Here is a 27,280-nt window from a genome sequence, read left to right on the forward strand (position 1 = left end):
GATTTTTTTAAGGGATAGGAATGGGATAGATTCTCCACAACCATCTATTTGTCATTTCTTTCTCCTATACAATAACTACTCCTTCCCCATAGAGCCCTGCAAGGAAGACAGCTTCCAGTGTAAGAGTGGAGAGTGCATCCCCCTGGGCAGTCTCTGCGACGGTCTTCCACACTGTACGGACGGCTCAGATGAAGCACACTGTGGTATGTTTTACCTTTAGGGATATATTCTCACTGCTTTAAAATTTGGATTCTGCAAATGTTAAAATAAGCTTATAAATGTGTTTCTTAGGGCAGGTTTTGATGCTTTGGGGCATAAACATCTTCTAGGGATTTCAGCATCTCTATCCCATTCTAGTTAACAGAAAAGTTAAAAGGCAAGCCTCAGATTATCTGTCTTTTGTTTAAATTTACTACACTTAATGACTTTAAGTCTAGGACAGCCCATATTTAGGTAGAAAGTATAAAATACCACAGAAAGATGATAGCCCACCCCAGGCACTTGGACACCCCTCTTATTAATTGTCATACTGAGAGTTTTGCCTACATGCAGAGGTACCCTCATCTTTGTTTATAACTGATTTTCTTATACTTGGTTCTTTGCACTCTTGTTTCTTCATTATCTCCTACTCTTTCTGTCTTGAGTCTTTAAGTGAGTCCAGTCCATTCCAGGCCTCTGTGATATCATGAGTATTGGCCCTGGACAGTGTGGCTCAGTCTGTAAACTGACAAGTTTTGAGTTTGATTCCTGCTCAGGGCACATACCCAAGTTACAGGTTCAATCCCCATGTGAGGCACATATGAGAAGACAACCATCGGTTTCTTGCTCAAATTGATCTCGATTTCTCCCTCTCTCTCTCTCTCTCTCTCTCTCTCTAAGCAATGAAAAAATTGTCCTAGATGAGGATAAAAAATATCATGAGTAATGGTTACTTTTATTAGGCCTTACTTTTGTTTCTAAGCTAACATCTAATACTACTAATTCTATGCCATGCACTGTAACTAAGCCCTGTAAAACAATCTTAACATAATAAGAAATAGCTCAGTTTTAGCCATGAGAAAACTGAGGCTTGGAAAAGTTAGGTGGCTGCCAAAGATCTCACACTAAGTAAGGGCTAGAGATGCGTTTCAACAAAAGTTTATCCAATCCTAAAGTCAAAGCTCTTACTCTTCTCATAATAGGAAAAAATAGTGAACAACAGCATTCACTTACAGAATTAAAGTATGGTGTTTGTGAGTAAAACTATGATTAGAGATGTTTTTCCCATTTGATACACTAGCTTAGCTTGGCCCAGGCGCTACCTAGCCACTAATGGCCTTAACAATACCCAAAATGGTTGTAAGATGGTGAGAAAGATGATGGATACCAAACTGCAAAAGAACATGTGCGAAGAAAATGGTTTCTGGAGAAAGAAGTAGGAAAAAATTGCCTAAAGTTATGCCTGTATATGTTTTCCTTTTTTTTGAGACCAGGCTTATAAGATATGCTCTTCCCAACTAGTCTTATTTTCTGTTTATTTTCCATATTATATATGATGAACTTACATATCTCTACCTTTTCCAATTTTATGGAAAGAGAAAAATCAATTTCACAAAATTTATGTTTTCAATATGGGCCTTCCAACATACTCTTACGAAAAGTTACAATCAATCTCTAAACTCTAAATGTTAAGAACATCGCACATTGTAGCTCAGAGTCCATCATTTACTTTTATTGTCTTAAGTCAAAATGACCTTGTGTCTAATCTCTTTAGTGCGTCTTTTCAATGGGACGCTGAAAAACAGTGGTTTGGTGCAGTTCAGAATCCAAAGTGTGTGGCATGGAGCTTGTGCTGAGAACTGGACCACCCAGATTTCCAATGATGTTTGTCAGCTGCTGGGACTAGGGTAAGTAATTCTATTCAGTTCTCTTTTAAGATCTTCTCATTGGCATCAAACTAAGTTTATTAAGATAGTTGAAATTTATGCAAGTTATGAATTTAGAAAATACACATGAGCAAAAGGAAGATTATATAAACAATCTTGATTATATATTCTTAAAATATAATCAATATTAACAGCTTTTTAGTAAACATGATATAAGGATAGGTATATGGAAAGATTATAAAATCATACAAAATAGTTCATTATGCTCTGTTTCATAGCATACTTATATATAAGCATTTCTCATGTCATTACATATATTCTATAGATTATTTTCTTAAATTAAATATTTCATTTTATGCTATATCATAATATGCATAACTAATCACAAGCATGCAGAGAACATACTTTTTCTATGTATTTGTAACATGAGACAATACAGGTTTACAATTACAATACGGGTTTATATTTGGAAAATTTGTAGCAGCAAAATAATTGTGAGAAAAGTTCTGCAAAGTTAAGACTTTCCCAAGAAAGATGATGGAAGTGGTAATTCCATATTAATGACTCATCAAAAAATGTACTATACTTCCCAATCTAATGTCATGATATGTTACATCAAATAGAGAAATTCACCATGATCATTTTTTTACCTTTCCTTCAGTCTCCAGTGGAAAATGGAAGGTAATGAGTAGTAACATTTTTTTGCTTTTGAGTTGCACAGTCAACTCTAATGCACAATTCTGACACTTTAGTTAAATTGTGAATTTTAACCATAGTGGGTCACAGGTGGTTATTTTATCATTTATAGAACTATATTATTTATACTTTGGCTTGTCAAGGTAAACTATGAAGTCTATAAATGTAAAAACCATGTCTATTCTGTCCATTATTGTACTGCTGAATCTAGACTTACCCTTATCTCAAAATAACGGATTCTTCTAGCTGATTAATAATTCATATATAGTCTTTCAAAATGTATTTATTTATATATTCATTCATTTTACATTCTATTATAAAGTAGCCATCTTTATTGTGTGACAACAGAAAATATATTTTTAAAAATTTACATCTATTAATTGCAATTTAACCAAGGTCAAGAATCCAAGTCAAATTTGTATTAAATTTACATTCAAAACCCATAAGCAACAAAACAGCAGAAAGACAAAGAAGGTGTGTGAATTTTCATCTTTTAAGATGACTTTAAGTTTGGGACCATTTGTTGGCATATCTAGAACTGATCGTATTGAAACTGGAAAAGCCAGTGTGTGTGCTGCCTCACACCACCAGAACCAATCACAAAGACAGGGATTGAATTTTTATAGTGCATTACTCAGATGGCCAGCGATCCAAGAAGACAATGAATTATGTACCTTAACACACTGTCCTACATTTCCTTTCAAGCCAGCCTTTTTAAGAGGAAGAAAAAATGTAGGTAAGAGATTTAGAACTCAGGAAAGAGGTTAATCAGATAAGAGCTGCAGTCTGGCAATTTCTTTAGCATCCTTTTATCCATTAACTGGTGATTTTCTATCTGGGTCCTATGTCCTGCATCCTGGGCAGTTTTCTTTATCTGTGTCCTGGGTGGCGAGATGTCTCCTGCTGGAACACAATGACTCAGATACCATCATGATTACTTATGGCCTCTTCTAGAGCACAAAGGTTAAACTGCTTGTGGTCTCCTGGAGTCAGGGTGGGCCAACCTTCAATTTCTGAAACAATAGCTTTATACATGTGTTAACTATTACCTACAAGCTTATTAACTCTTACCTGAAACTAAAATTTTCCAACTCTTGAGTTCCCACATCAATATGATCTACATAAGCATAGAAGATCCTGGGAAATACATAAATCAGTGGGAAAAATAGTGGTTTTTCAAGAAAAATTTAGTTTTAAATTTTGCTTTTTAACGCAAAATATATTTTTCACTAGAAATACCATCACTGTAATTATTAGGTCTTAATATAGCCCATGATAGGTGTTGAATTTCTAGTAGACTGGGAGAGTTATATTGTATATTATTGACAAATGTCTAGCAGCAACATATAGGTAGTTTACAACAGGACAATGTGCTGAGGTTCCAGTCAGAGTGTCAAAAATGCTCCATAACTTCTTGCCAGTGGATTGAAAGTTTTCAATTCCTTTTACCTCCTGCAATGCTATTCATTTGGAATGGGAACTCCCCAGCTCCAAGCCTCATTCAAGTATCATAATCAGTAGTTAATTTCTACTTCCTGTCAAATGAAGGCATAGGTAGACATGCTTTGCCTCCTTGCACAACCACAGAAAGGAATTATAACTAAATCTCAAAATGTAACACCCAGATCTGTCAGAAAATTGAACTGCATGGAAGTTCAATTGGTGGTAGTGGCAGAACGGGCATGGGCAGCCCCGAATTCACACGTGGTAGATAAAATTGGGAGGGACACCTTGGAAGCAAGGGATCCCAGCTGCAGGCCAGACCGCACAGCCCAGGGTTCCAGCACCAGGAAGATAAATCCCAGTATCTTTTCACTGAAAAAACCAGTGGGGGTTAGAGCAAAAGAAGGAATTCAGATTTTCAGAAAACTGCTTAAAAGACCTACATGGTCTTAAAATATACACAGGCCCACCCATCTGGGATTCAGCACCAGGGCAACAGCTAGAAGGGCACCAAATGCATATAAGGAGGTGGTAAAGTGACTGGAAATGGAGTAAGTGCGAGACAAACCCTCAGACGCCAACTAGTGGCACAGTCGCCTCTCCAAGCCCTCCCTCCACATAGAGCTACCACATGGTGAGGCGGGTTGCTCTACCCTGGTGATTACCTAAGACTCCACCCCACACAACCTGCAGGTGTCTTTTATAGGGAGCCTAAAGCAGCTCTATCTAATACACAGAAACAAACACAGTGGGCTACCAAATTGAGGAGACAAAGAAATATGGCCCAAATGCAAGAACAGAAAGAAAAAAAAAGAAACGGCAAAGAACTAAATGAAACAGAGATAACCAACCTATCAGGTATAGATTTTAACACAATGGTGACCAGGATGCTCTAAGAACTTATTGAGTATGACAACAACATAAAGGAAGAAATGAAGGTTACACCAAGTGAAATAAAGAAAAATCTATAGGGAACCAACAGTGAAGGGGAGGAAGTTGGGATTTACATCAATAATTTGGAACAAAAGGAAGACATAAACATTCAACCAAAATAGAAAAAGTAAACAAGAATTCAAAAAAAACAAGGATAGTATAAGAAGATTCTGCAACATCTCCAAATGTGCCAACTTCCAAATCATAGGGATGCTAGAAGGAGAAGAGGAAGAGCAAAAAATTGAAAACTTATTTTAAAAATTAATGAAAGAAAACTTCCCTAATTCGATTAAAGAAATAGACATAGAAATTGAGGAAGCACAGAGGGTCCCAAAAGTTGGACCTGAAGAGGACCACACCAAGCTGCATCATAATTAAAATGTTAAAGGTTAAAGATAAACAGAGAATCTCAAAAGCAGCAAGAGAAAAGCAGAGAGCTCCCTACAAAAGAGTACACACAAGACTATCAGCTGATTTCTGAAAAGAAACTTTTCAGGCAAGAGAGGACTGGCAAGAAGTATTGAAAAGTGTTCAATACTTCAAAGTGTTCAAAATGTTGAAAAGCAGGGACCTACAACCTAGATTACTCTATCCAGCAAAGTTATCATTTAGAGCAGAAGGACAGATAAAGTGCTTCCCAGGTAAGGTAAAGCTAAAGGAGTTCATCATTAGCAAGCCATTATTACATGAAATGTTAAAGGGACTTATTTAAGAAAAAGAAGAGCAAAGCTATGAACATTAAAAAAGGCAACAAACTCACAGCTATCAACAAATGAATATTTTAAAAAACCTAAACAACCAGAATAGGAACAGAATTATACATATGGAGATCATTTGGAGGATTATCAGCAGGGAGGGGGAAGGGGAAGTATGGGGGAAAAAGTACAGGGAGTAAAAAGCATAATTTGTAGGTGCAAAATAGAGCAGGGGTATTAAGAATAGTAAAGGAAATGGACAGGCCAAAGAATTTATATGTATGACCCATGACCATGAACTAAGGGGGGATTGCTGGAGGGAAGAAGGATACCATGCAGAAGGGGGGAAAGGGTGAAAAAGTAGAATAACTGTAACAGCATAACCAGTAAAATATACTAAAAAAAGTAGCTGTAGTTGCCCCATTATAAGATATAGCTCTGGAGTTAATGGTCAAGGGTTAAAGGTTTAAGTCAGGGCCAGATTCAGACTTTTCTCTTTCCTTCTCTCTCTCCGCTCAATATTTCTAAATTCTCTAAGCCTCGGTTTCCTCATCAGTAAAATGGCATCCCTAGCCTGATCTGGTTATGTTACCATGAGAACCAGAAACGTGATGGGTGAAGAAAGCCCCTGGCCCCAGGGCAGGTGGTTCTGCAGTGACAGCATAACCTGCCTAACTCTGGGCAGCCCTGTGGCCCATCCCCAGGTGCTTCTGCATTCAGAGAAAACTAATCCATGGCAGCTGCAGTCCCTAACAAGCATCTCAAAGGGCATTGGCATCTAAAGACAAAATAACACTTCCTAGTGTCTTCTTTTTTCCATGTCTACCCCCTCCCACAGCTCAGCCACACTGCCTCAGTTTCCCCTCAGCTCCCACCAAACCCAGAGCCTGCAAGTGCCTGGCTCCCCTTGCTCTCCTTTCTGCCTTTTGTCGTCTTCTATCCTTTTCACCCAGGAGGGCACTCTGTCTACTCAGAAGTAAATTAATCTGGGATTTCTAGGCTTTCTTCAATTTTCCTTGCCAGAGCAACCAGGACCCACAGAGGACAAAACAGAAAATTGGGGAGGGGGGGGTGTTGGGCAGAGGAAAGGGAAAGCCTGAGGCTCCTTGCGTATAAACTTTGTTTGGTCCTGCAGTAGGTAGTTGTTGTCATCAGGTATGTCAGCGCATGATTATTGCCATCAACAGCGTGCTCCTCAAGGAGCTAATAAATTGTGGAAATAACCTGAATCAGGCAACCTGAGACTCTGAACCGTACCTAACAGACATGCTGTTTGGACTGAATTTTTGTGTCCCCTCGAAATTTGTATGTTGAAGCTCCAACCCCACTGTGATGGCACTAGGAGGTGGGACTTTAAGGAAGTAATTAGACTTAATGAGGCCAGGGGGCAGGGGCCCCACGGTGGGATCAGTGCCCCTGGAAGATGAGAGGGACCAGAACGCCCCTCCTTCTCCCTTCCCCTTGTGAGGCACAGTGAGAAGGCAGCCATCTGCCAGCCAGGAATCAGGGCCTCACCAGGGAACCAAATCAGCCAGTGGGGCCCTGATCTTTCTCTCACAGACCTGGGGCTTCCCAGAACTGTGAGAAATAAATTCCTGTTGTTTTAGCCACAAAAAAGAGAGAGAGAGAAACAAAGTTTGAAACTTTCTACTCTTTGTATATATTACCCTTTTTATATGTTATACATTGTATTCTAACAAAAACCTTTCTTTTTTCACATTTCTAAAAATATTTTAATGAAAAAAGTTATCCTTCTGTACGCATTTCTGTATCCTACAAATGAGACATTTGAATCTATTACAGACGACCTCTTAAGTCTTAAAAATCAGAAAACATTGAAATCTAAAATTGTGAATACTCATGTAGACTAACAATCCTTATATTACCCCTGTACGTTAGCATGCTTATTCCCTATTTTGTGACATCAAATTGTGACTTCTATACTCAACTCTTAAAACCAAGGTTATCTCAATTGTTTCACTCTTTAACAAACAGTCTCTATTACCAAAGTTCCTTCTTTAGGACATGAATGGAAATGGAGGGGTTTTTTTTTTATTTTGTTTTTTAAATAAAATATAGAAAGCAGTAACCTGTGAGTTCCTTTGACAAAACCAGTGAAGTTTGCCTTGACCGTTTCCCTTGTGGACTTCTGTATTTTGTTTACTGGTGCTGTGACTTAACAAAAATCTTTCAACACAGGGTTGAGAGGGTTGGGGTAGGGGTACGGCTTTGAGAAGTACAAGGTCTTGGAGATGGGTGAGTTGCAGGGGAATAATGTTTCTTTGATAAAGAGTCAACTGAAGACTGAAACGGACACTTGTTTCCTTTTATTCTCACTTCAAGTACAGCCCCGAGGTAAGGGGCATTGATTCCAGGTTTCTACTTTAGTGCTGATTATAGTTCAATGGTGAGTTCACGGAGGTGAGGCCCTAGGAAGTCATTCATTTCCACTGCTAGAGTCACCAGCAATGCTGAGGAGCTGTTTTATAGACTCTGGAACTCAGTAAAGAGCAGGCTAAAGAGATTGGTAGCTTGACCTTGCTTCCACAATTGATGGATCCAGATGCTCTGGGTGATATGTATGGATACTGGGCTTTCACTGCACAGGGGCCTGCAGTCCAATTCACCCCCTTTCTGAGCATCACTGTATAATGATAAACATAAGCGTTCTTTTCTACTGCCGTTTGTGAATGTTAGAACTAAGTTGTTTCCTGGCTTTAAACTGCATCATTTTCAAATATCAAAAAGATCTGGGGGGGGGGGTTGTTTTAGTGAATTCGAATAAAATATTTTGGGTGATAACATGACACCGATTCCTACAATTGCGTGAGAGGATGTTATAGAAAGGAAACATATATTTTATTACTTTTTAACAGTTGCTGATATAAATATATTATTTTTGATTACTTTCAGATCAGAAATCTAAGCATTAACAATAATACTATGTCTGTTCTATGGGTGAATAAGACATTATTTGTGCTTCAAATGTGGTGGAGCTAGACACATACATAGATAATTACAATATAATATGATAAATCTAATATGCTACAGGGGAACCTACTCAATTTCTGCATGTCAGGAAAGCTTTTCTAGAAAATGGCCTGAGCCGAGTGGATGACAGCCAATTCCAACAACTGTGTACTATCTATTTACATGTTTTCCCCCAGCCAGATTTTACTCTCTAGTTCACTGACCTCATTTCCTATGAATCACAGTCCCTCCATCTGGAGACAGGGACAAAGAACTAGATTTTTTAGTGGCTGTAAAGCAATCAGCACATCCCACCGCCTTAGACGCAATATTTCTGATGAAGGTCAGGCACTTGTTTTCTTCAGAAATGAGTCAGGTAATCTCTGCAAAGACTTTAATCTTTGGGCCTGCACTTATTAAATAGTCTCCATAGGGCCTTAGTAATTGAAAGAAAGTTATAGCCTTAATGAGAATTTGTCTGGACTGGCACATGGTAATGGAAAGGAAACTCGGCAAGGTTAAAATGATGTGTTTGGTATACCGGAAAGTAATTTAGGAGTCAGTTTATTAAAAAGGCACTGTGGTCTTTCAAGATTATTTATGCAGATAGGCTACAAAATGCAATTCCCCAAAGATCCTAGTAAATCGTATGAGGCAGATTCCATCAGCCGTCCCATTTTTAAATGAGCGTTTTCATTCCCAGCCATTTATAGCACGCATAAGTAAAAAGTACCTTGAACAACATTTTCATGTCTTTGATGAGCATGAAAGAAAACACTTTGTACTGATGCAAGAATAAATGTTAAAGGAACTTAGTGATTTTTAAAGCGATAGTTCTTAGTGAAGCACATGACCCCTGTTACTTAACCAGTGAAAGAATTATACAGTTGACTCTCCTTGCTAAGCTGTTAAAAACTAGAAGTCATCAGGTCTGTACAGCTTTACATGATTTAGGAAATACTAATGTATTAAAATAGATTAGTTATACATATCTTTATTATGTAGCATATGAGTTGTTGGTCATTTTTAAATCCCATAATAGTCTTGTGCTAGGCACCTTCAGTTCAAATGTCAGAAACGTCAAGGGAATCTCTTTCTCAAACTCAATGTGAGAAATGGAATTACTTCCTCCTTCCATTTCAGAACTGTTTTTGAAAATGTTGGGAGGTTAGGAGTAAAAACCAAACTTAATAAGCCTTGCAAATAACGAGAGTATAATGATCTAACTTCTTATGTAGGCACAAAGCAAATTTGTGTCCACAATTTAGCACTAGGTCCTGAAAACTGAAAATAGAACCTGGTTTCCTATTAGTTTAAGAAGTTGGTAGACAAATTAGTGTTTCTGTTCTTGTCATTGTCCCCAATTTTTCTACTATGTGGAAAAGACCTTAACACAAAACAAAAACAAAGATATAATATAAGAATTAGTAGAAAAATATAACCACTATCTTCAAATTTAAGGGATTTTTAATTTGCTAACTTTTCACAGAAATAATTAAATAATATTTTTGTTGTTTTTCATTTGCAAGTACAACACTAAAGGAATTTTTTTTTAAATTCTTAGCTACGTTCCTAGTGTGAGATGGGGGATGGGGGAGGCTGAGGGCAAAATGGTGGGGAAATTTTTCTTTTACTTAATTTAATTGACCAAGTAAAACTCATCATTCATCTGAAGTACAAATTATAACTTTGATATTTTTTCCTGTTTTATAATTAACAGTGCATTAATTAAAATAAATAAGAAGAAAACACTTAAGAGCAAGGCACAGTAATTTTATAACTTTCTAAGATTAATTTTTTTTTAGTTTTATTTTCTAACAGGATTGGGAAAAGCACTGTGCTTAGGCAAGGGGGTGAAAGGTAATACACCACTAACTTGTAATCCAAGAGCTGGATCTGCAGATCCAGGTTTGGTCCCAAACCTGGTTACACATTAGAATCCCCCAGTCTTGGTCTCAGACATTTGGATTCAGGGTGGCCTAGGTCAGTGGTTCTCAACATGTGATTTTAGGACCAAACAGCACCTGTAACATGTGAGATGCCTGTAAAGAAATGCAAATTCTGGAACTCCGCCTCACACTTACTGCTCATCAGAAGGTCTAGAGTAGGGCCAGCAACCTGTGTATGGATAAACCCTTCAAGTGATTCTGATGGAACCAAAGTTTGGGGAACCATACTCTTGGGTAGGCGTGCTTGTTCTTAACCTTCTTTTGCATGACATGAACACTTCTAGCAGTCTGGTGAAGCTTATCACCCCTTTGAGGCTTATATTTTTAAGTGTAGCAAATGAAGTATACATAATTACAAAGGAAATTAACTTCATTGAAAAATAATTATCAAAATATTATCAAAATGGTATGGTGATATATTTTATAGTTTATTAAGGGATTAAATAAGATATACTGGTGGTTCTAATGATTACTGTAAGATTAGAGGTAAGCATACATGATATTTTTAGATATATCCCGCAGCTGCCATGTGAAATGTAGATATCTGTAATTTGTTTTGGTGACAAAATTATAGGTGCTGCTAATAGTGTTGTTATTAGTCACCCACAGGTGTATCAGGAGGTAAGACTAGCTTTCCATTAGAGGGTAGTAAAAATAAAGACATAATTATTTCTCATGCAACTAGAAGCCCCTACATATTAGCCCAGACAACCAGGGGCTCCACAGACCCCAGCCGCAGCCCTTGGCTGGGGTGTGGCCCAGAGACCTCCAGTCTCCACCAAGCCCCGGGGGGGCTCTGAAAAGAGCAGAGGCACCCATGAAGCTCTAGGCACTGGTTTTGAGAGAAAACATGGAACTTGTCCACAATATCTCCAAAATGTGGCAGTTTGCTCTCACTTGTTAGTAAGAACAAAACATTAAACGCCTTTTTTTCTACTGCAGCCAGGTTGAGGACCATCTCTGGCTTCATCCAGGGGACTCCTTAATTTTCCATTGTGACATCAGTCTATTTTAATTCTCTGGAAGACCTTTTTTTCCCGATAGACCAAAATAAAAGTAGGGAGTTTTAAAAGTCCACTATAAGAAAAACATCACTTAGAGGGTAAAAAATAATCCACAGCTAGGCTTTTTTTTTAAGATTTTATTTATTTATTTTTAGAGAGGGAAGGGAGAGAGAGAGAGAGAAACATCAATGTGCGGTTGCTGGGGGTTATGGCCTGCAACCCAGGCATGTGCCCTGGCTGGGAATTGAACCTGCGTCACTTTGGTTCTCAGCCCGCGTTCAATCCACTGAGCTATGCCAGCCAGTGCTACAACTAGGTTTTCGCCAACCAGAGACTGGTACAATGGTTTGCTTGGAAAAATTCATTCCTGATTTCTCCCATTAGATATTTGAAAATATACTATTATGAATTAAGGTACTCATATGAAATGTCACTTACTTGTATCAATACATTTTAGGGAAAATCCTCATTGTCTTTAACCTGACTTACACTCTAATGCATATTTTGCAACTCCAAAAGGATTTATGTGGCAAGGAACTACTGAAAATATAAATATTCACATAATGAGTAAGGAAAATCTCTTTTATATTTTGATACAATTGTAAGTTATCTACCAATAAATTTTCTACAACATGTGGCCATTTAGTCTTCAAACGTCTGTTACAGAGTTTTTTATTACTCCAAACCTTTTTATTTACTCAAAGTCGATGTTAAAAAAAAAACCACAGGAGATGGCTGTCCCTAAGCCAGTATCTTTGACCATCCCCTTAGATCCTGTCGTGTGGGGAGGAGGAAGCCTCTGTATTCTACAGTGGAAACATGTGAGGACAGTGGAAAACTTTCACTCTGTAAAATGAATAACAAAAGTTTTCTTGTTCATCCTATTTACCTTCAAAAAGTATTTTCAACAGTTCAATCTATATCTATATTCTATGAGACAATGAGCAATTTTGAATAAAATTCATAAAAATCTAATAAAATAATATATTTTCTCCTTTCCTTCAATTTCTTTCTTCTTTCTCTTACCCTTATTTTTTTTTCTTTACCTGTTTTCCCTCCCTCATTTCCTTATTTTCTTTCATCTTTTCTATCTTATTTCATTCCATTCTCTCTTCTTTTTAAAAATAACCTTATCTTTTCAAAAGAAAGGGGAATGATTTATAACTAAAATATATGCAATAAGATGAACAGAGTATTAGATGAAAATAAGGGCTAAAGAAAAAAGAAGCAGATCTATAAGACATTCAGAATCAGAATAATTACTAATATTTTTGTACAATATTTCTGGAAATACATGCCAAAAAGGAAAATATTAAAAATCTGTTAATTTTAATTCTGTGACAAGATAATGCTACCAGTTCTATAGGGAAGATAGATTTCTCCTGACACTAAATTCTAAAGGAAGTGTTGCATATATGTATCCTTATAAAGTAACAACACACTCAGTACATGTGAAAAAAAACACATGTACTGAGAACACTTCATAGTAAATGTGAGGTGTGAGTCATATGCATCTTATTCAGCAACAAACCCCAATGGCAACTGAGATAATAATGTTACGAATTGTTAAATAGCACAAGAGAATTCCCCCACTCTATCTTTTTTTACTTCTTCTGGCTAGATTAGTTATAAAATAATAAAAGTGACACAAGACTGTATTAAAAGGAGAAAAAACAATTTAATAGATGTGTACAGGAGAATCACAGTGTTATGCTCAGATTATAAAAAGAGGCTCAAAGCAGTGGCAAAACTAGGCACTTTATCTTTTAGACAAACAATAAATTCCTGAGAAATTGGCAAGGCAGAGAAAGTTAGCGCTCATTGTTAGGAATGTGTGAGAAATAGAGGCAGGAGGAGCTGGATGATCTGCTCCAAGGGCCCTTATTTGATGTTGGGCTTACAGGTGGGCTGAGTCTGGACTGACTTGGCAGCCCTGGGGGGAGGCAAGAATGGGTTTTTTTAAAGAAAAAGTGAGGGATTTATGGGGGGAGGGGGAGGGGTTAGTCTCTCGTTCTTCTGTGCAGTTGTCTCGGGGTTTCAGGATGTGAGACAGGACAATGGGTTAGGTAAAGGGCCAGGCTGTTCCCAGGGACAGGAACATCAGGCTGACCACTTGCCATTAGAGCTTGCGTCAGATGTCTACTGTGCGTGGTGGGAGAGGGTTTTCACTAAGCCACAGACTATCAGTCAAGTGGGGATAACAGACATGAGCGGTCCAGCGGGTTGGAAAACTGGCCCGAGTGGGTCATGAGCCGCCTGGCAGGATGGGAAACTGGCCTGACCCTTTCACTCATCAGAAATGAATCTAAGTAGTTTTGGGTATTTCCTAATGAGGAATCTAAACAAAGCTTGGCCTCGAGTGATAAATTAGCAAAGCCAATTAGCAACGATGCTACAGGCTTTGTCTATACAGGCTTCTTGACTCTGGATTGTATAACTCATGATAAGGTTGTCTCTCAGTCCTTCAGGAGTGGGAGGCCATCTGTTGTGATCAGGGGAAGTGCAGTGCTTACTGTGTCTAAAGAAAAGAATTTCCTGAAACCCACACAGGAGGATGGGGCTCTGGGGTATGGATGATTGATGATGTACAGTTAAGGGGGTTCGCCTACACTCTTCCCAATGTCGCATCTCCTTCTCTCTCACTATGGAGAAATTCCAATCTTGGCTTCAGTGGGGTCAGGATAAAGGCCACTGCCCAGAGTTTCTGCTCCACAGTAAAGCACAGTCCAACCCAGCATCCCTCCAGTTGAGTGTGTGCTTCCACTGCAGACCAGGTGGCCACAGCGAAAACAGGTGCATGCACCGTGCGAGTGTGGGTCACAAATAAGAGAGAGTTCCTTTGTTCCCTTGGGGTTATAACAAGGAACTTGGGTTTGAAATAGACCAGGTGCTTTCTCCAAATGACCAATCAACTTCCCAAATTTTCATGGGTTTTAATACGTCTGTCCCCTTGCTAGACTGGTAGGCCTCTATGATGCAGCACCTCCCCCGAAAAATCCACCCAACAATCCGGTACCAGATGGGGCAACATGAGTGTTAATCCCCTTGGTGGAGCAATATTATCATCCCCTTGAATGTGAAAAGCTGTAACTTCCCAGTGAAGCAAACAGGCTCCCGCTTCCCAGTTCACTCAGATCCGTGTTTAGTCCCCTTTGCCCCCTCTCAATACCCAGCTGAACACCAATGGTAACACCGTCATGAAGACTTACTTCCAGCTTTTAGGCGGACAGAGCAGAGTCAGAGAGCTCTTCTTGCTCTTGCTGCTTCTTGGGTAATGCTTAGTTCAAAATCATCATTATGTCCTTGGGGCATATTGTGGGGAAGCCTGCCTTGGGCCCCAACAAAATGAATCAAGGATATACAACAGGGGATTAAAATCAAGTTGTCCAAGACGTTGTCCGTGGATCCTGTCTCCGACAATCTCCCCTAAGTATCACTTCTTTCGGCCGTATTTTTGGTAGGATATGCCAAGAGCCTGTTGCCATTTCTTCCTAATGCCATTACATCTGTAAGATAACAGAGAGCAGGGACAGACTGGCCCATCGATTTCACTCATTCTCCATACAGTAACTTGCACAAAGGAGGAGACTGATTAAAGGAACATCATTTTTTCTGTTAGCATTTCTTTCCTTCCGTGTACCACAGAATTTTAAGAGTTGAGATCAGAAAATCTAACATTCATTAAGCTTACCTGTTGGCTAAAAGCAATCACAGTGCTGAGTGACTGCTAGATGCCTTGCTATGAACATGCAAATGAATACACAGTTGTAGTTGAAACGTGCCCAGTTCAGCCTGGTGTTTAAAGAATAGCACATATGTCCTGACTCTCCTAGTGAGAGGCTTTGCCTTCCTTTCCCTTGAATTTTTTTAGTTCATGGATCGCCAGCTTATTAAAATGCTCTCCCTTACCTTCTGCTCTGCCAAATAAATCCTCTTCTTTCCCTCCAATCTGAAAAGGATCATCCATTCTTCTTCTTCAAAAAAAATTCTTTTCAGATTAATCCCACCTGGCTCAATTCATTACTTAAACCTTCTGGGAGTGTGAAATGAGCTGCAGTGCCTGGCTGCGGCATTTACAGCATTGGTTATTCTTTTTAGCTTTAGTGTGCCAAAAGCTTCAAACATCCCTACCTAAGCTCCTGCTTTAGGGAGAAATTCTTATCACAGCTAACAGTCTGAGGAGCGAGACAAAAGAGAGAAACCTAAATGGGGCCCGAGAAGAAAGGCAGAAGATTTAATGCTGTGAAAGACGCCCTGGGACACCCTTCTCTCTGTCCCTGGAATGCATCTCTGAGTATATTTTTATACTCAGCATACAACCTCAAAAATAATGATAGTGAGTTGCATCTCTGGGCTTTTTTTCCTCACATAGAATAAAGTTACTCTGAAGCCAGGGGAGCCTTTTGAGGGTGCACAACCCATGGAAATGGTAATAAGATTTAGAAATAGGGAGTCAGGAAACATTTGCATGTCAAAAAGCACTGGGCTTTCCTATGTGGGACCGGAAGTTCCGATTTCCAACAGCTGTGCAAACGTGGGATACAGTTATCTAAACCTGCAGGGCTGGGACCTGTGTCCAGGATTTCAAATGCGCCACATCTGGTTGTAATCTGGACAAAGTGCCTCTCTAAAAATGCACAACTCATTTTCTTGCAAAAAAAAAGAACTGAGGCAGGAACCCAGTAGCATGTTTTATATTCACAGAACTTAATGTAAGATAGTCTCTCTTAAAAGTTTAATTTTTCAGTTCAGAGATATTCTTTTTAAAAAATGGTGACAACGTAAAATTATTAACCTTTTATTTTGCCAAGAACATGTTAAATATTTTTTTATTATCTGCATCATTTCTTAAAATAAGAAATAGTTTGTTGCAAACCCTTTTTCCCATTTGTATTCTGTTTACTGTGACTACCAACTGGAATAAATTACGTCCAGCACCGAAAAAGGATGAGTTCACCGTGGCCGGATTCAAATGCAGGTAGTCCGATTCAAATTAAATCCCAGATTCTAATAACCAACACTGATGCCAGGAAAGGGTTGTATGAACTGATAGCGTATATGTACCACTCCTGGGTTTCTGACATCAATATTTCCTACAAAAATTTAATTATTTGTGTAATTAAAAGTTTTTTCCCAAAAGGAGGTTTTATCTAATTATTCTAAATAAACCAAGACAACACATCTATACAATTAACTGAAGTCTATTTTCTCTTTTAAAATTTGAGGCTAAAAATATAGAGAAGACCATCTCAGAATATAAGATAATATGTGCTTTTTATATGCATATGTAATATCTCTTTTTCACATCCATATAGTGAACACATCACTATGGAACAGTATTTGAACATACCACAGTAGAATAATTAGCATTTACTAAATTCTTTATTCATTAAATACATTCTTTATTTACTACGTTTTTTATTCTTAAAACTTTGTCTCTAGTCTTCCTTTATCTAGAAGAATCTTATGTTAGAAATATACCTGCCAATCCCATTATAGGGCAATGCCAGAGGTAGGTATATAATAAATAGATACTAGATAAAAAAATGATTTATAAATAGTTCTCAATACTTTTTTCAATGTAACTTTGTCCATATATTGTTTTAAATTTGGGGGGAAACTGATGCATCTCCCTCAGGGTCTGTCTTAAAAGAGATAGTCACAAGATAAAATAAAAACAACTAGAGATAAAGGAAACATCTTAAATCCACATCTCTGTGGTATATTTTTAATGAGTCACCTTCAATATGTCCCTCCATGTACAGTACGTGCTCACTTAACATCGTCAATAGATCCTGAAACTTCAAGTATAATCTGAAGTATAATGAAACCAATTTAACTATAGACTAATGCATGTAAATAAAATTTAAGTCCTTGACATCTCATCAATGCTATAATGAATTGACGTCAAACAAAATGATCGAATTCAAGGACCTGATATAGTTATGAGTGCTGTCAAATGACAAGACTGAAATGATTTAGCAATGTGTTTGACGTCCTGTCTGTTATTCAAGGTGAAAGAGTTTATGTGTTGGGGGAGTACCGTGCCTAGAAAACAATGGAGCACCACTCCCAGAGGATTTAGGGCAAGAGCAAGTTTGACAGAGCATTAAGAGTCCACTTGGAATCAGAGCATGATTGCCTAGGAGGTTTAAGACTTCCTTATGAGGCTAGCAGACCCTGTTTTCTAGGGTAAGGTAACAGAGCTAAAGCGGATATGGAGGATTATGATTTGCGCATGTTAGGTTTCCTTGACAATAAGACTTCCTGCAAGGGTGGGCTGACTTAGGTTTAGATTTGTGACTGGGGCCAGGCCACCAAGACAACCTTCATTTTGTGGGTCCTGATACCTGAATCAACTTTATCAGTGCCTTAAAGCAAATTGTTTATTATGTCACTAGAAGTCAATTTGGAAGCGAAAAATAAGAGCCATAATAAGGAAAGAACTAGATATTATAATTAGCTATGGCAGTGGTTCCCTAACAAGCATCAGAACCACCTAGAGGGCTTGTTAAAAAAGTGGGTCACTGGACACCAGCCCAGATTTCTGATCTGGTGGGTATGGGCAATTAGCACTTCTCATACATTTTTCTAGTGAGCCTACTGCTGCCTGTCTGGAGAACACACTTTGGATGTCTTCAGTCATGGAGAGTCAGAAACAGAAAGCTACCTAGAAAAATGTCCAACATACGTATGCATTCAGCAAAAGTATACTGGGAACGTGAGCAAAAGCTATAAAAGACAGATGTCTAAAGGGGACATTGAAAGGTAACTAGGACCCATCAACTTCACCTTTGCAGCAAAGACGTGCTCTAATAAACCAGTTCCAACTTGGTCTTCAAATTGGATGAGCATTCTTTGATGTTAAAAGCCAAGATTGGTGCGATGAATTCTACCAGAAGCTGCACCAATGGTACAATTTAACGTCTTCCTAGGTCTGTTTTTCTCCACATTCTGCTTTCTCTAAAAGTGTGACTCTTTAAATACGCAGTTTCTATAGTGGTGAATTCCTTGCTGACCTACAACATTCTGGACCTTCTACACTTTCCACTGTCCTTTGACATCTGTATGTCTGTTTCATTTTCTGAACTGTAACAAGTACCTTTTACATGAATTCTCAAATGCAATGACTCTTCTGACCACATGGGAGGAGAATGTTAATCTTTAACAACAACATAAGCAACATTAATCTTCCCTTAGGTAAATTCATTTCAGGTTTTATTAAGGGAATATTTATTAACTTGTGTGTTTGAGTTACTTTTATCTGCTTAAGTGCAAAAGGTAAAAAAAAAAATAACAATATTAAAAATTCCGAGCAACCAAAATAAATTATGATTAGGACAACATTAAAAAAGTTAAAAGAGTAAGAAATTTTATATAACTAAAATGAAACTAAAAAGAAAGGCTAGAATCAAACAACAATATAACAATATCTAAAACATTTACTTATTATTCTAAGGGCTTTGCATGTACTGTGTTATTTGATTCTCACAATAATCCTATAAAGTTAAAATGATCATTGTATCTTCATTGTAAAAATAAGGTAACAAAAGAACTTACTGATTGAGAATTTGTCCGATTGTGTTACTAGTAGAACCAAAACTTTAACCCCATAGTCTGGCTCAGAGCTCATGCCTCTTACTCACAATTCACATTACTATTATTAAATCAGTCTTAAACATCAATTGCAGTACTAAACATTTATTTTAAACTCCATATTTCCAGGACAAATACTCTTTAAGTTTCTTTAAGGTATTGCCTCACCTTCTCACCTAAAGGAGAGAAGACACCCTCTACCAAGGTTTTTTGTTCTTATTGAGCATAACATCTGTGAGTGTCCCTTGGCAATTCCCTATACAGGTAGAAAAGGGTGGGTGTTGGCTTAGTCTGGGGAAGACAGTGAACATTTTTTTTTGAAGCGGCAATGGTGGGTCCATCATGCTACCCAAAAAGGTAGGAAGTGCATAATCTCCCTGCTAACCAGTAGAAAATAGCAGGAATCAAGATGTTTCCAGCCTAAAGGCATAGTTTTATATGAAAATTAAAATCTGAAATAAATAAAAGGCAGTAAACAAGATTAGGAGTTGAGAAGCTGAGAGTCTCCAGCTGAGCCTCAGGAAGACGGTCAGTATAATTGAGAGAAATCTCCAATTAGAACTCTCCATTGAAAGGACCATGTAACAGATTTTCAGGAACAAGAAAGGCGAGGGGTTTAATGGCTTTTGTCACATGGAGGTCCCTCTTTCTCCATCCCATTCTGGCTCACCAGTTGACACTTGGAGGTCCAGACTGCATACTTTATTTTTCAGAGCCACACAAAACTTCCAGCTTTAAATGAGGGCTTGTTAGGCTATGAATTGAAAGACATATGAAGAACAAATTGACATTTGGAATAGTAAACACAGAAGTGCTCCTTTTTCTAGATTGTTCATGGGCAACATGCATTTTTTAAAAGATGAATTTCACTCAACAAAATAATTGCAGCAATTTTGTGAGGTTGTCATTAAAATGCATCATGAAAACTATTGGATAATATAAATAACTCAAATGAAAAAATCAGACACCCAAGTTATATATACACTGATTTTAACTTGTTAAGTAATAAGAACTTGAGGTATTAAGCAAAAATTAAAATCATATCTACCTCATTATAGGTAATTCTACTAATGTATGCCATCTTTTAGATAGCAAAGCGCTTGAAGATTTATACTGATGTGTTGATTTCTTTGTATGGAATTCTATAATTTCTTTCAATGTCCACAGCATCGAATAGCCAAAGTTTAGTTCAGGTTTTTCATTTCTGTTTTTAGTTTTATCTATACATGTGTTTTTCCCTAGGACTCAAAACTCATCAATGCCTGTCTTCGCTTCTACAAGCGGGCCATTTGTAAAACTGAACAAAGCATCAAATGGCAGCTTAATACTAACACCAAGGTGGGTTCCAAGATCTGTTCTTGGCCAACTTGCTCATGGATGGCCAAGGAGATAGATTTTGAAGCCAGTTGTATTTTAATTCCATCACGTACTAGTCACATAACCTTGAAAGTTATTTAACATTTTTATTCTTCGAGTAATCTCAAGAAGTCTCTGATTGATGCTCTCTGATAACATTGCCTAATCTCCATATAAACGGTAAAACAAGCAAATGAGATATTGTATATGTAATTGTTTAGCACACTGATATCGATCAGGTAAGTTCTAATTCTATATCCTTTTAATCCTTACCCTCAGATTCATAAACAAGTAGATCCCATTGAAAAAATGGCGAGGGCTAGGATAAATCAGCCCAATGTGAATCAGATTAATGAGAGCAGCACAGATTAGCTATCATTAAAAGAGGAGAAAGTCATGGTCATCTTTTCTCTGCCTCAGCAAATAGAGCACAGATGTGAAGAGAAGCAGTCCAGACTTCTAGTTGTGCCTACGGATTCTTTTTTGCCCTTTAAAATTAGGTTCACTCTTATAGCTTTTACTCATGTTTTAAAAAGCAACATTGTTTCCATAATCAAAGTCCCTACAGTATGTGTGTTAGTGTTATTTGAAGGAGATATTTACATACATAGATACTTGAAAGGCCCTTAATCCCATCCTTGATCAGCCATGTTATACTGAATTAGTGAAAATCAGACATATATACATTTATTTAGTTAGGTAGTTCATTTATTTATGTATATATTCATTACATTGTTTCCCAGTGAAAACTGGTGTTTTTTAAAACACCCTTGCAATGTAGGCTATGATAAAATAATAAGGAAAGGAAGAGAATATCAAAGAGACTATTCTTCCAATTATGAAAATCTACTGAACCGTATCCTCATTTTTTCCCCTGTTGTGAGGCATATGCAAGGCTCGGACTATTTGCCACCACTGAGAAAGGCCACTCAGCGAGCTCCCAGGAATCTGACTCGATGTAACTGGAAGTATATGATTCTTAAAGCTGCAGTACTATGTTTGTATTTTTTCTTATTCTTCAGACCACTCCAGTAGCAGGGAGCTAGATACAGGGTACAAAGTGCTTATCAAACACTTCGCTGAATTCCTATCACGTGACATACGCTGTGGTAGGAATGGTACTGAGGTTACTTCCAGGTCCACGGAAAAGCTCTATAGCACAGGTAGTATTGCTCCACTAGGAAGATGAGGAAACAGAGTTCTGGTGTTGGTGACAGACTCGAGAAAGTTCACAAAGCCTGCAGGAACCACACAGATTCTAACCCAAGGCACTCTGACTCCAAAGCCCTCTACTTTTCCACTGCACTGTGCTGTCTTCCCAGTTCCTAAAGCAATAGCTCACTTGAAACAGCAGTGCTGGAAAGGAGAGAGAACAAAAGTGAAGGCTTTTCAACAACAAAAAGGCTATTGTTGAGCATATATGGGGAGAGAAATGAGTTCATTTTGTCAATGTAACAGATATAAATCCACCTATTTATATCACAATATCGCTCCCACGGGGCTGGGAGAAAAACACAGGATCATGGCATTGTCTTTCTTCCTGTCGGGAGAGCCAGACAGGGCTGACTCCACTGCCGAAGGTCAGGACAGCGACTCCGCTTCTCTGCAGTCTCTCTAAATGCACCTGCACAAACAGTGGATTCACTGCTCATTCTGCCTGCAGGTTACGCAGTTTTCTCCTCTGTACCTAGACACCCCTGTGTGGGATTACCATATGTACGAAGCTTTTGACTAACCAGCATCCATGGAGATTGAATTGTAAGGTTTAGCTTACATTTCTGGTTACCCCTTAAGTTAACCAAAAAGTTTTCTGTGCTTACTAAAAATAAAAATTCGTCACTTTTATACATATCACAAAGTATTAAGCATTTTCTAATATCTGAAAGTGATGAACCCTTTTGAATATGGATGTGCAGTGATGAGTACTATAGATATAGAAAGAGTTGGGATAAAACTTCACACATCCCAGAAATTATTTCCTTCTCAACTATGTGTAGGTAATAGAAGAGGAGTTAATTGAGGCTTCTTCCTTGCAGAATTCTGAATACGTACTCGTATATTTAAACCTAGGTAGACATGCATATGTACACATTGCTTATTAATAAAATGTAAGCATATTTCTTTATATTTCCATTAGAATCATCTTCTGTTCCAAAGGATAGGTAAATCAGACCATGTAACACCTGTGGTTTGAAATGAACCTTATCACATATTTTCCAGAAAACTGAATGGCTCTGGCCGTACCTATGATTTCATATGGATCTTGGGTCTTATTTTATGCTTCGGAGGCATTTTCCCTAAAATTTTAAGCATCTAAACAGCGTGCACAATAGATGTAGTTAAATGTGTAAATAGAAATATTTAAAATATATGTGTGTTCGTGTGATCAATGTGTGCAGTAGCTGCATCAGGGAATAGCAGGCAAGCATTTTAATTCCTTGTCTTAGACTGATCTCTAGTGGTTGGTAAGTATAACACATTTTCAAACAATTTTTTTTGTTTAAATTTTTTAAAAATACAGTTACTGGTTTTGTATAGTTGGTATCCAATTATTAAACAGATAGCTAGTTTTTAAAGTATTTATGACTAAACTTCATTTTATATATGCCTATTTACATGTTTACCTTTGAAAGCAGGACCCGTGATTAATTTATCCCTGAATTCGCTGAATGGTGTTTACAGTCTGGCACACAGTGAGGCACTGACTGGTTGTCTGATAGGAATATTGAGGCACATTCTGTTATTGAATGAGGAACTCCAATGTGGGTTCAAACAAATGAACAACAGCTGGTAGGAGATCATTCTGCATGGCGTGGGTGCAGCTCCCACTCGGAGATGCACAGGACCCACACCCACAGATAGGTTCTCCCATGGGGAATCAGGCCTGCTATGTGCCTAGGCCGCTTTGAGACTTACTTTTGGTAAAACTCCCTCACCCTGAATTGAGACAGCAAGTGCTTACTGCAACTTCCTAAAATCCAGGCTAAACCTTCCAAGGAAGAGTGTAACAGGTTCAACTACTTTTCCCTTTTCATTTGCAAATGACCTTCTGTGATGTGATTAGCTCCTTTGTTTTCTGAAAAGGGTAACCACCTGTGCCTAGTAAATAAGGACCTTAGTGTAATGTGCCCAGAGAAGAAATAAAGGCCTGTCAAGGCACAGGCTGCTGCTTTTGCTCCCCTGAAGAGAAAAGCCATGCTCACCCTTTTCCTCCACAGGACTCATTAGTCTGTGTGAATGTCTCGTGCCTCATCCACAGTGTGGCAGACCCCACAAGCCTGAGTCCGCATCAACAGCTATCATTTATTGAGTGCCCATTGTATATAAGGCACAATAATAATTTCACTGAAAAAATTTTTAGCTCTCAGAAAATTACAATAAAGTCCCCATATGACAGAGGGAGTCTGAGGGACAATGAGCAACTTACCCAAATCATGAAACGCAAGAGGTAAATGATACAAACTCAGTTCTACCTAACTTTAAACTGAGGATTTCCTGCTTTGTATTTCAACCTTCCTACATTTTTTATATGATACTTAAAAGTTCATTTAACCAAAAAAGGTAAGATACCCCACATTATGTGTTGCTGTAAACTGTTAGGTGCATAATTTCTGAAATATAATTGTTCTTCTATTACAGTAAACAGTGTTTACAGGATTCACTAATTCTGTTACAATGTAACCATAAACGTAAGTAAATATTTTGTCATGTTTTTGTTCAAGCTTTCTGTTAAAAATTCTGAATAGAGCTGGTTTGTCCCCTGAGGCTATTTTGTAGCAATCCACTCAATTGTCGTGATCAGAGAAAATTCGCCAAAAATAAAACAGCTCTTTCTTCAATTATTTTAATAGCATGTGGGGAAAGAATGGTGGCTCCAGAAGTCAGCCCAAAGATTGCTGGAGGAAAGGATGCCGAAGAAGGAGCCTGGCCCTGGCTCGCTGCTCTGTATTACAACAGGCAGCTGCTCTGTGGTGCTTCTCTCGTCAGCAGCAACTGGCTGGTGTCCGCGGCTCACTGCGTGTATGGGTGAGTGTGGCACCACAGAGTCCCTTCCGAATGAGATGACCACAGCACGCACTGTGCATTTCATTTCCAGGTAGCCTCCCAAATCCAATTCATCAGGGGAATCTTCCCGCTCTTAGGACATTGTAAACTTTTCCATCAGCTTCCCATTAAAACCATATCTGAAATAGAGAAACTACAATTAAAATCTTTCTTTGTTAGATATTTGCATGAGGTATTATGTATCCTACATACCTAATAACTGATAAGTAGCATTTTTAAAGGTGTAAAATTAGTATTTCATGTATAAATTGTACTGGCTATCATTCTATTAGGCCAATAAGTATTGTCAGCAAATTATTAGTATCAAAAAGCTCTCAAGTTACAAATAAACTGTGCTCTAAATATTTGTGCTTAAAGACCTAATTATGAATTAGGATAAAATGTTTACTTAGTTCTCGAGTCAGATCTATTTAAATGCTACCCATAATTAAAACTTAGAACTAGTGTCAACCATATCTAATTCTTTTTTTTATAACATGACAAAATACACTGTGAATTCTAGAAATTATTCTCCCTCTAGAAGCTGCCATTTCTAAAGCAACACCACAGGAGAAAACAGTGTATGTAGAGGGAACAGAGAGAAAAAGAGGAGAAAATAAATATTCCTGGGCCCAACACCTTGTTAATTCTCTCCTTCTTGCATGAGAGAAGTAACCTCTTTAGGTAATCCCATTGTAAGACTTCTGAATTAGATCAAATAAAGTGCCGGCATCCTCATCGAAAATTCACAAGCCCTGCCCTAGGGCAATTTCCTGCCCCTAACTAAGCAGAAGACTTCAGAAAATGGCTTTTCCTGTGAGGTTGCAATGAGCCTCTTATGAAAGGCATCCAGAATCTCTGAGGAAAGAATCATGTGTGCACAGGATTGAAGATGCAGCTGTAGTTAATCAGATTAAAAGACTGAAGTCTCTACCAACACAGACATCGGAAGTTGTTTTATCGATGGAAACAAGTTGTCACCAGGAGGTTTTGAAAGTTGGAAGATAGGGAGTGCCCGTGAGGATGAGTATTAAAGGACTGACTCTAGGTCTCAATACGCATTGTATAGAGTGAAGGTAAATTTGAATTAATAATCCTAGGAACTTGGAAATGAGGACATTCCGCCAGATCACAGGTTGGTCAAAATACCTGAGCCTTCAGAGGAACTGTCCGTGGTGCTGACCACCTACATCTAAAGCTCTCTGATTCTATGCTCTGAGACTTTTAACTCAGTGACCAAACTACAGCCTCCCCCACATCTAAAGTGTGCCTTCTTGACTTTTGCAGCCTCCTGATAAATCATATTTTAATATGTTTCCAACCAGAGCATATCAAGCACACATAGCAGCCAGTTTTCCCATCACCTGCTAAACACGACTTTAACTTTTACCTATATATACTCTATGCCTTGGGCATGTCACAGATGGGTAATTTATACCCTAACAGTATTACAAATAAGAGGTATCTTTAGCTAAACATTCAGTGTGTTCTGTTACACAAAAGTAGGCCTTAATAAGTTAGCAATCTCCTGTATTTAACCTGAAATTTGGTAGATTTGTTTGATGTTCTTGTGGAACATATGCTTTCTAAATGTCAACCAAGCTTGCAGCAATGTTAGTGACATCTTTCCATTATCTACCTTACAGATGTATTTACTGTGAGTCAATGATACCAATATTATATCTGTTTCAAACCACAGACATAAAAAAAGTAGTTTCATCTAATATAAACATGTATTCAGTCATATAGGACATAAAATGTCTTTTCATACAATTTTAGTCCGAACACAAGCAAACAAAGGTATGCTGTAATGGAATTGAGATGAATTCCAATTTAGTCTCACCACGCTTGCATTGTCCCTCTGCTCAGCCACTCAGTGGCATTGTTTCTTCTTTCTCCATTTGTGAAGAGTTTCAGTTTCTTGTGTTTCACTTCATAGTTCTAACCAAGCAAGACATTTTTTGATATTATTTTAGATACTTGATCAAAAAATATTTCACCAGTATGCCAATTCTGCCTATTTATATTTGTAAAATCCTAACTGTGAAGTGAAATGCTTAATTTCCTGATGTTTAAAAGGAAGAAACCAAATCAAGCAACTTCCTGAAATCACACTACACAAATGACTTGTCCTTGGTATAAATCTGTTCCAGGTCTTTTAACCTACAACTCCTTCTTTCTACATTATTACTGTCCACACTCCCATTCAGCCTCAGTGCTGCTGGATGACCCTAAATATCCCTGTGCCTGTTGTTTCTCTATCACTGACTTGTCTTCTTTTCCAACTTTAAAAGAGAGATTTGGAAACCATGGGCCAGTTTTACTGTGGTTTAAAGGAAAGGTTGACTTTGAACCAGAGGACAGGGTTTTGCTCCTACCTATCCTACTGGTCTCATATGGCTTGGTATCTCGGCATTTCAGTATCCTCATCTGTAGGGTGTTTAAAGGATATCTGCCTTCTAAGGCAATTGTCAGGGAAAATTAACATGCTGGATGACTTTCCATGCTGTGAATATGAACGTGCAACAAAAAAATTTATTGTGCTGCTGTTCCTTCATCAAAAGGTCTATGAAAAAAGTCTAAGTCTTGCCAAGAGACATTAAGCATATTTATTTTACAAATATCTTGTATGGATATAATTTCAAAACATGCACAAAATTGCAAATAATAGTACAAAGAACTCTTTTAGAACTTCACCCAGATTCTCTAAGTGTTTAAATTTTATGCTG

General features: G+C 38.0%; 1 protein-coding gene across 1 annotated transcript in view; it reads left to right on the top strand.

Annotated features, from left to right (window-relative positions):
* The window catches only part of TMPRSS15 (transmembrane serine protease 15), a 115,654-nt gene that overhangs the window by 74,766 nt on the left and 13,608 nt on the right, over window positions 1–27,280 (top strand). Inside the window, exons 17-21 of the mRNA XM_028505196.2 lie at window positions 93–203; window positions 1,754–1,886; window positions 20,394–20,489; window positions 24,147–24,196; window positions 24,359–24,533. Of these exons, the coding sequence (XP_028360997.1) occupies window positions 93–203; window positions 1,754–1,886; window positions 20,394–20,489; window positions 24,147–24,196; window positions 24,359–24,533 (565 nt within the window). The remainder of the gene's footprint in view (window positions 1–92; window positions 204–1,753; window positions 1,887–20,393; window positions 20,490–24,146; window positions 24,197–24,358; window positions 24,534–27,280) is intronic.

The sequence above is a fragment of the Phyllostomus discolor genome, chromosome 2 (genome assembly GCF_004126475.2).
Source record: "Phyllostomus discolor isolate MPI-MPIP mPhyDis1 chromosome 2, mPhyDis1.pri.v3, whole genome shotgun sequence".
NCBI classification, from domain to species: Eukaryota; Metazoa; Chordata; class Mammalia; order Chiroptera; family Phyllostomidae; genus Phyllostomus; species Phyllostomus discolor.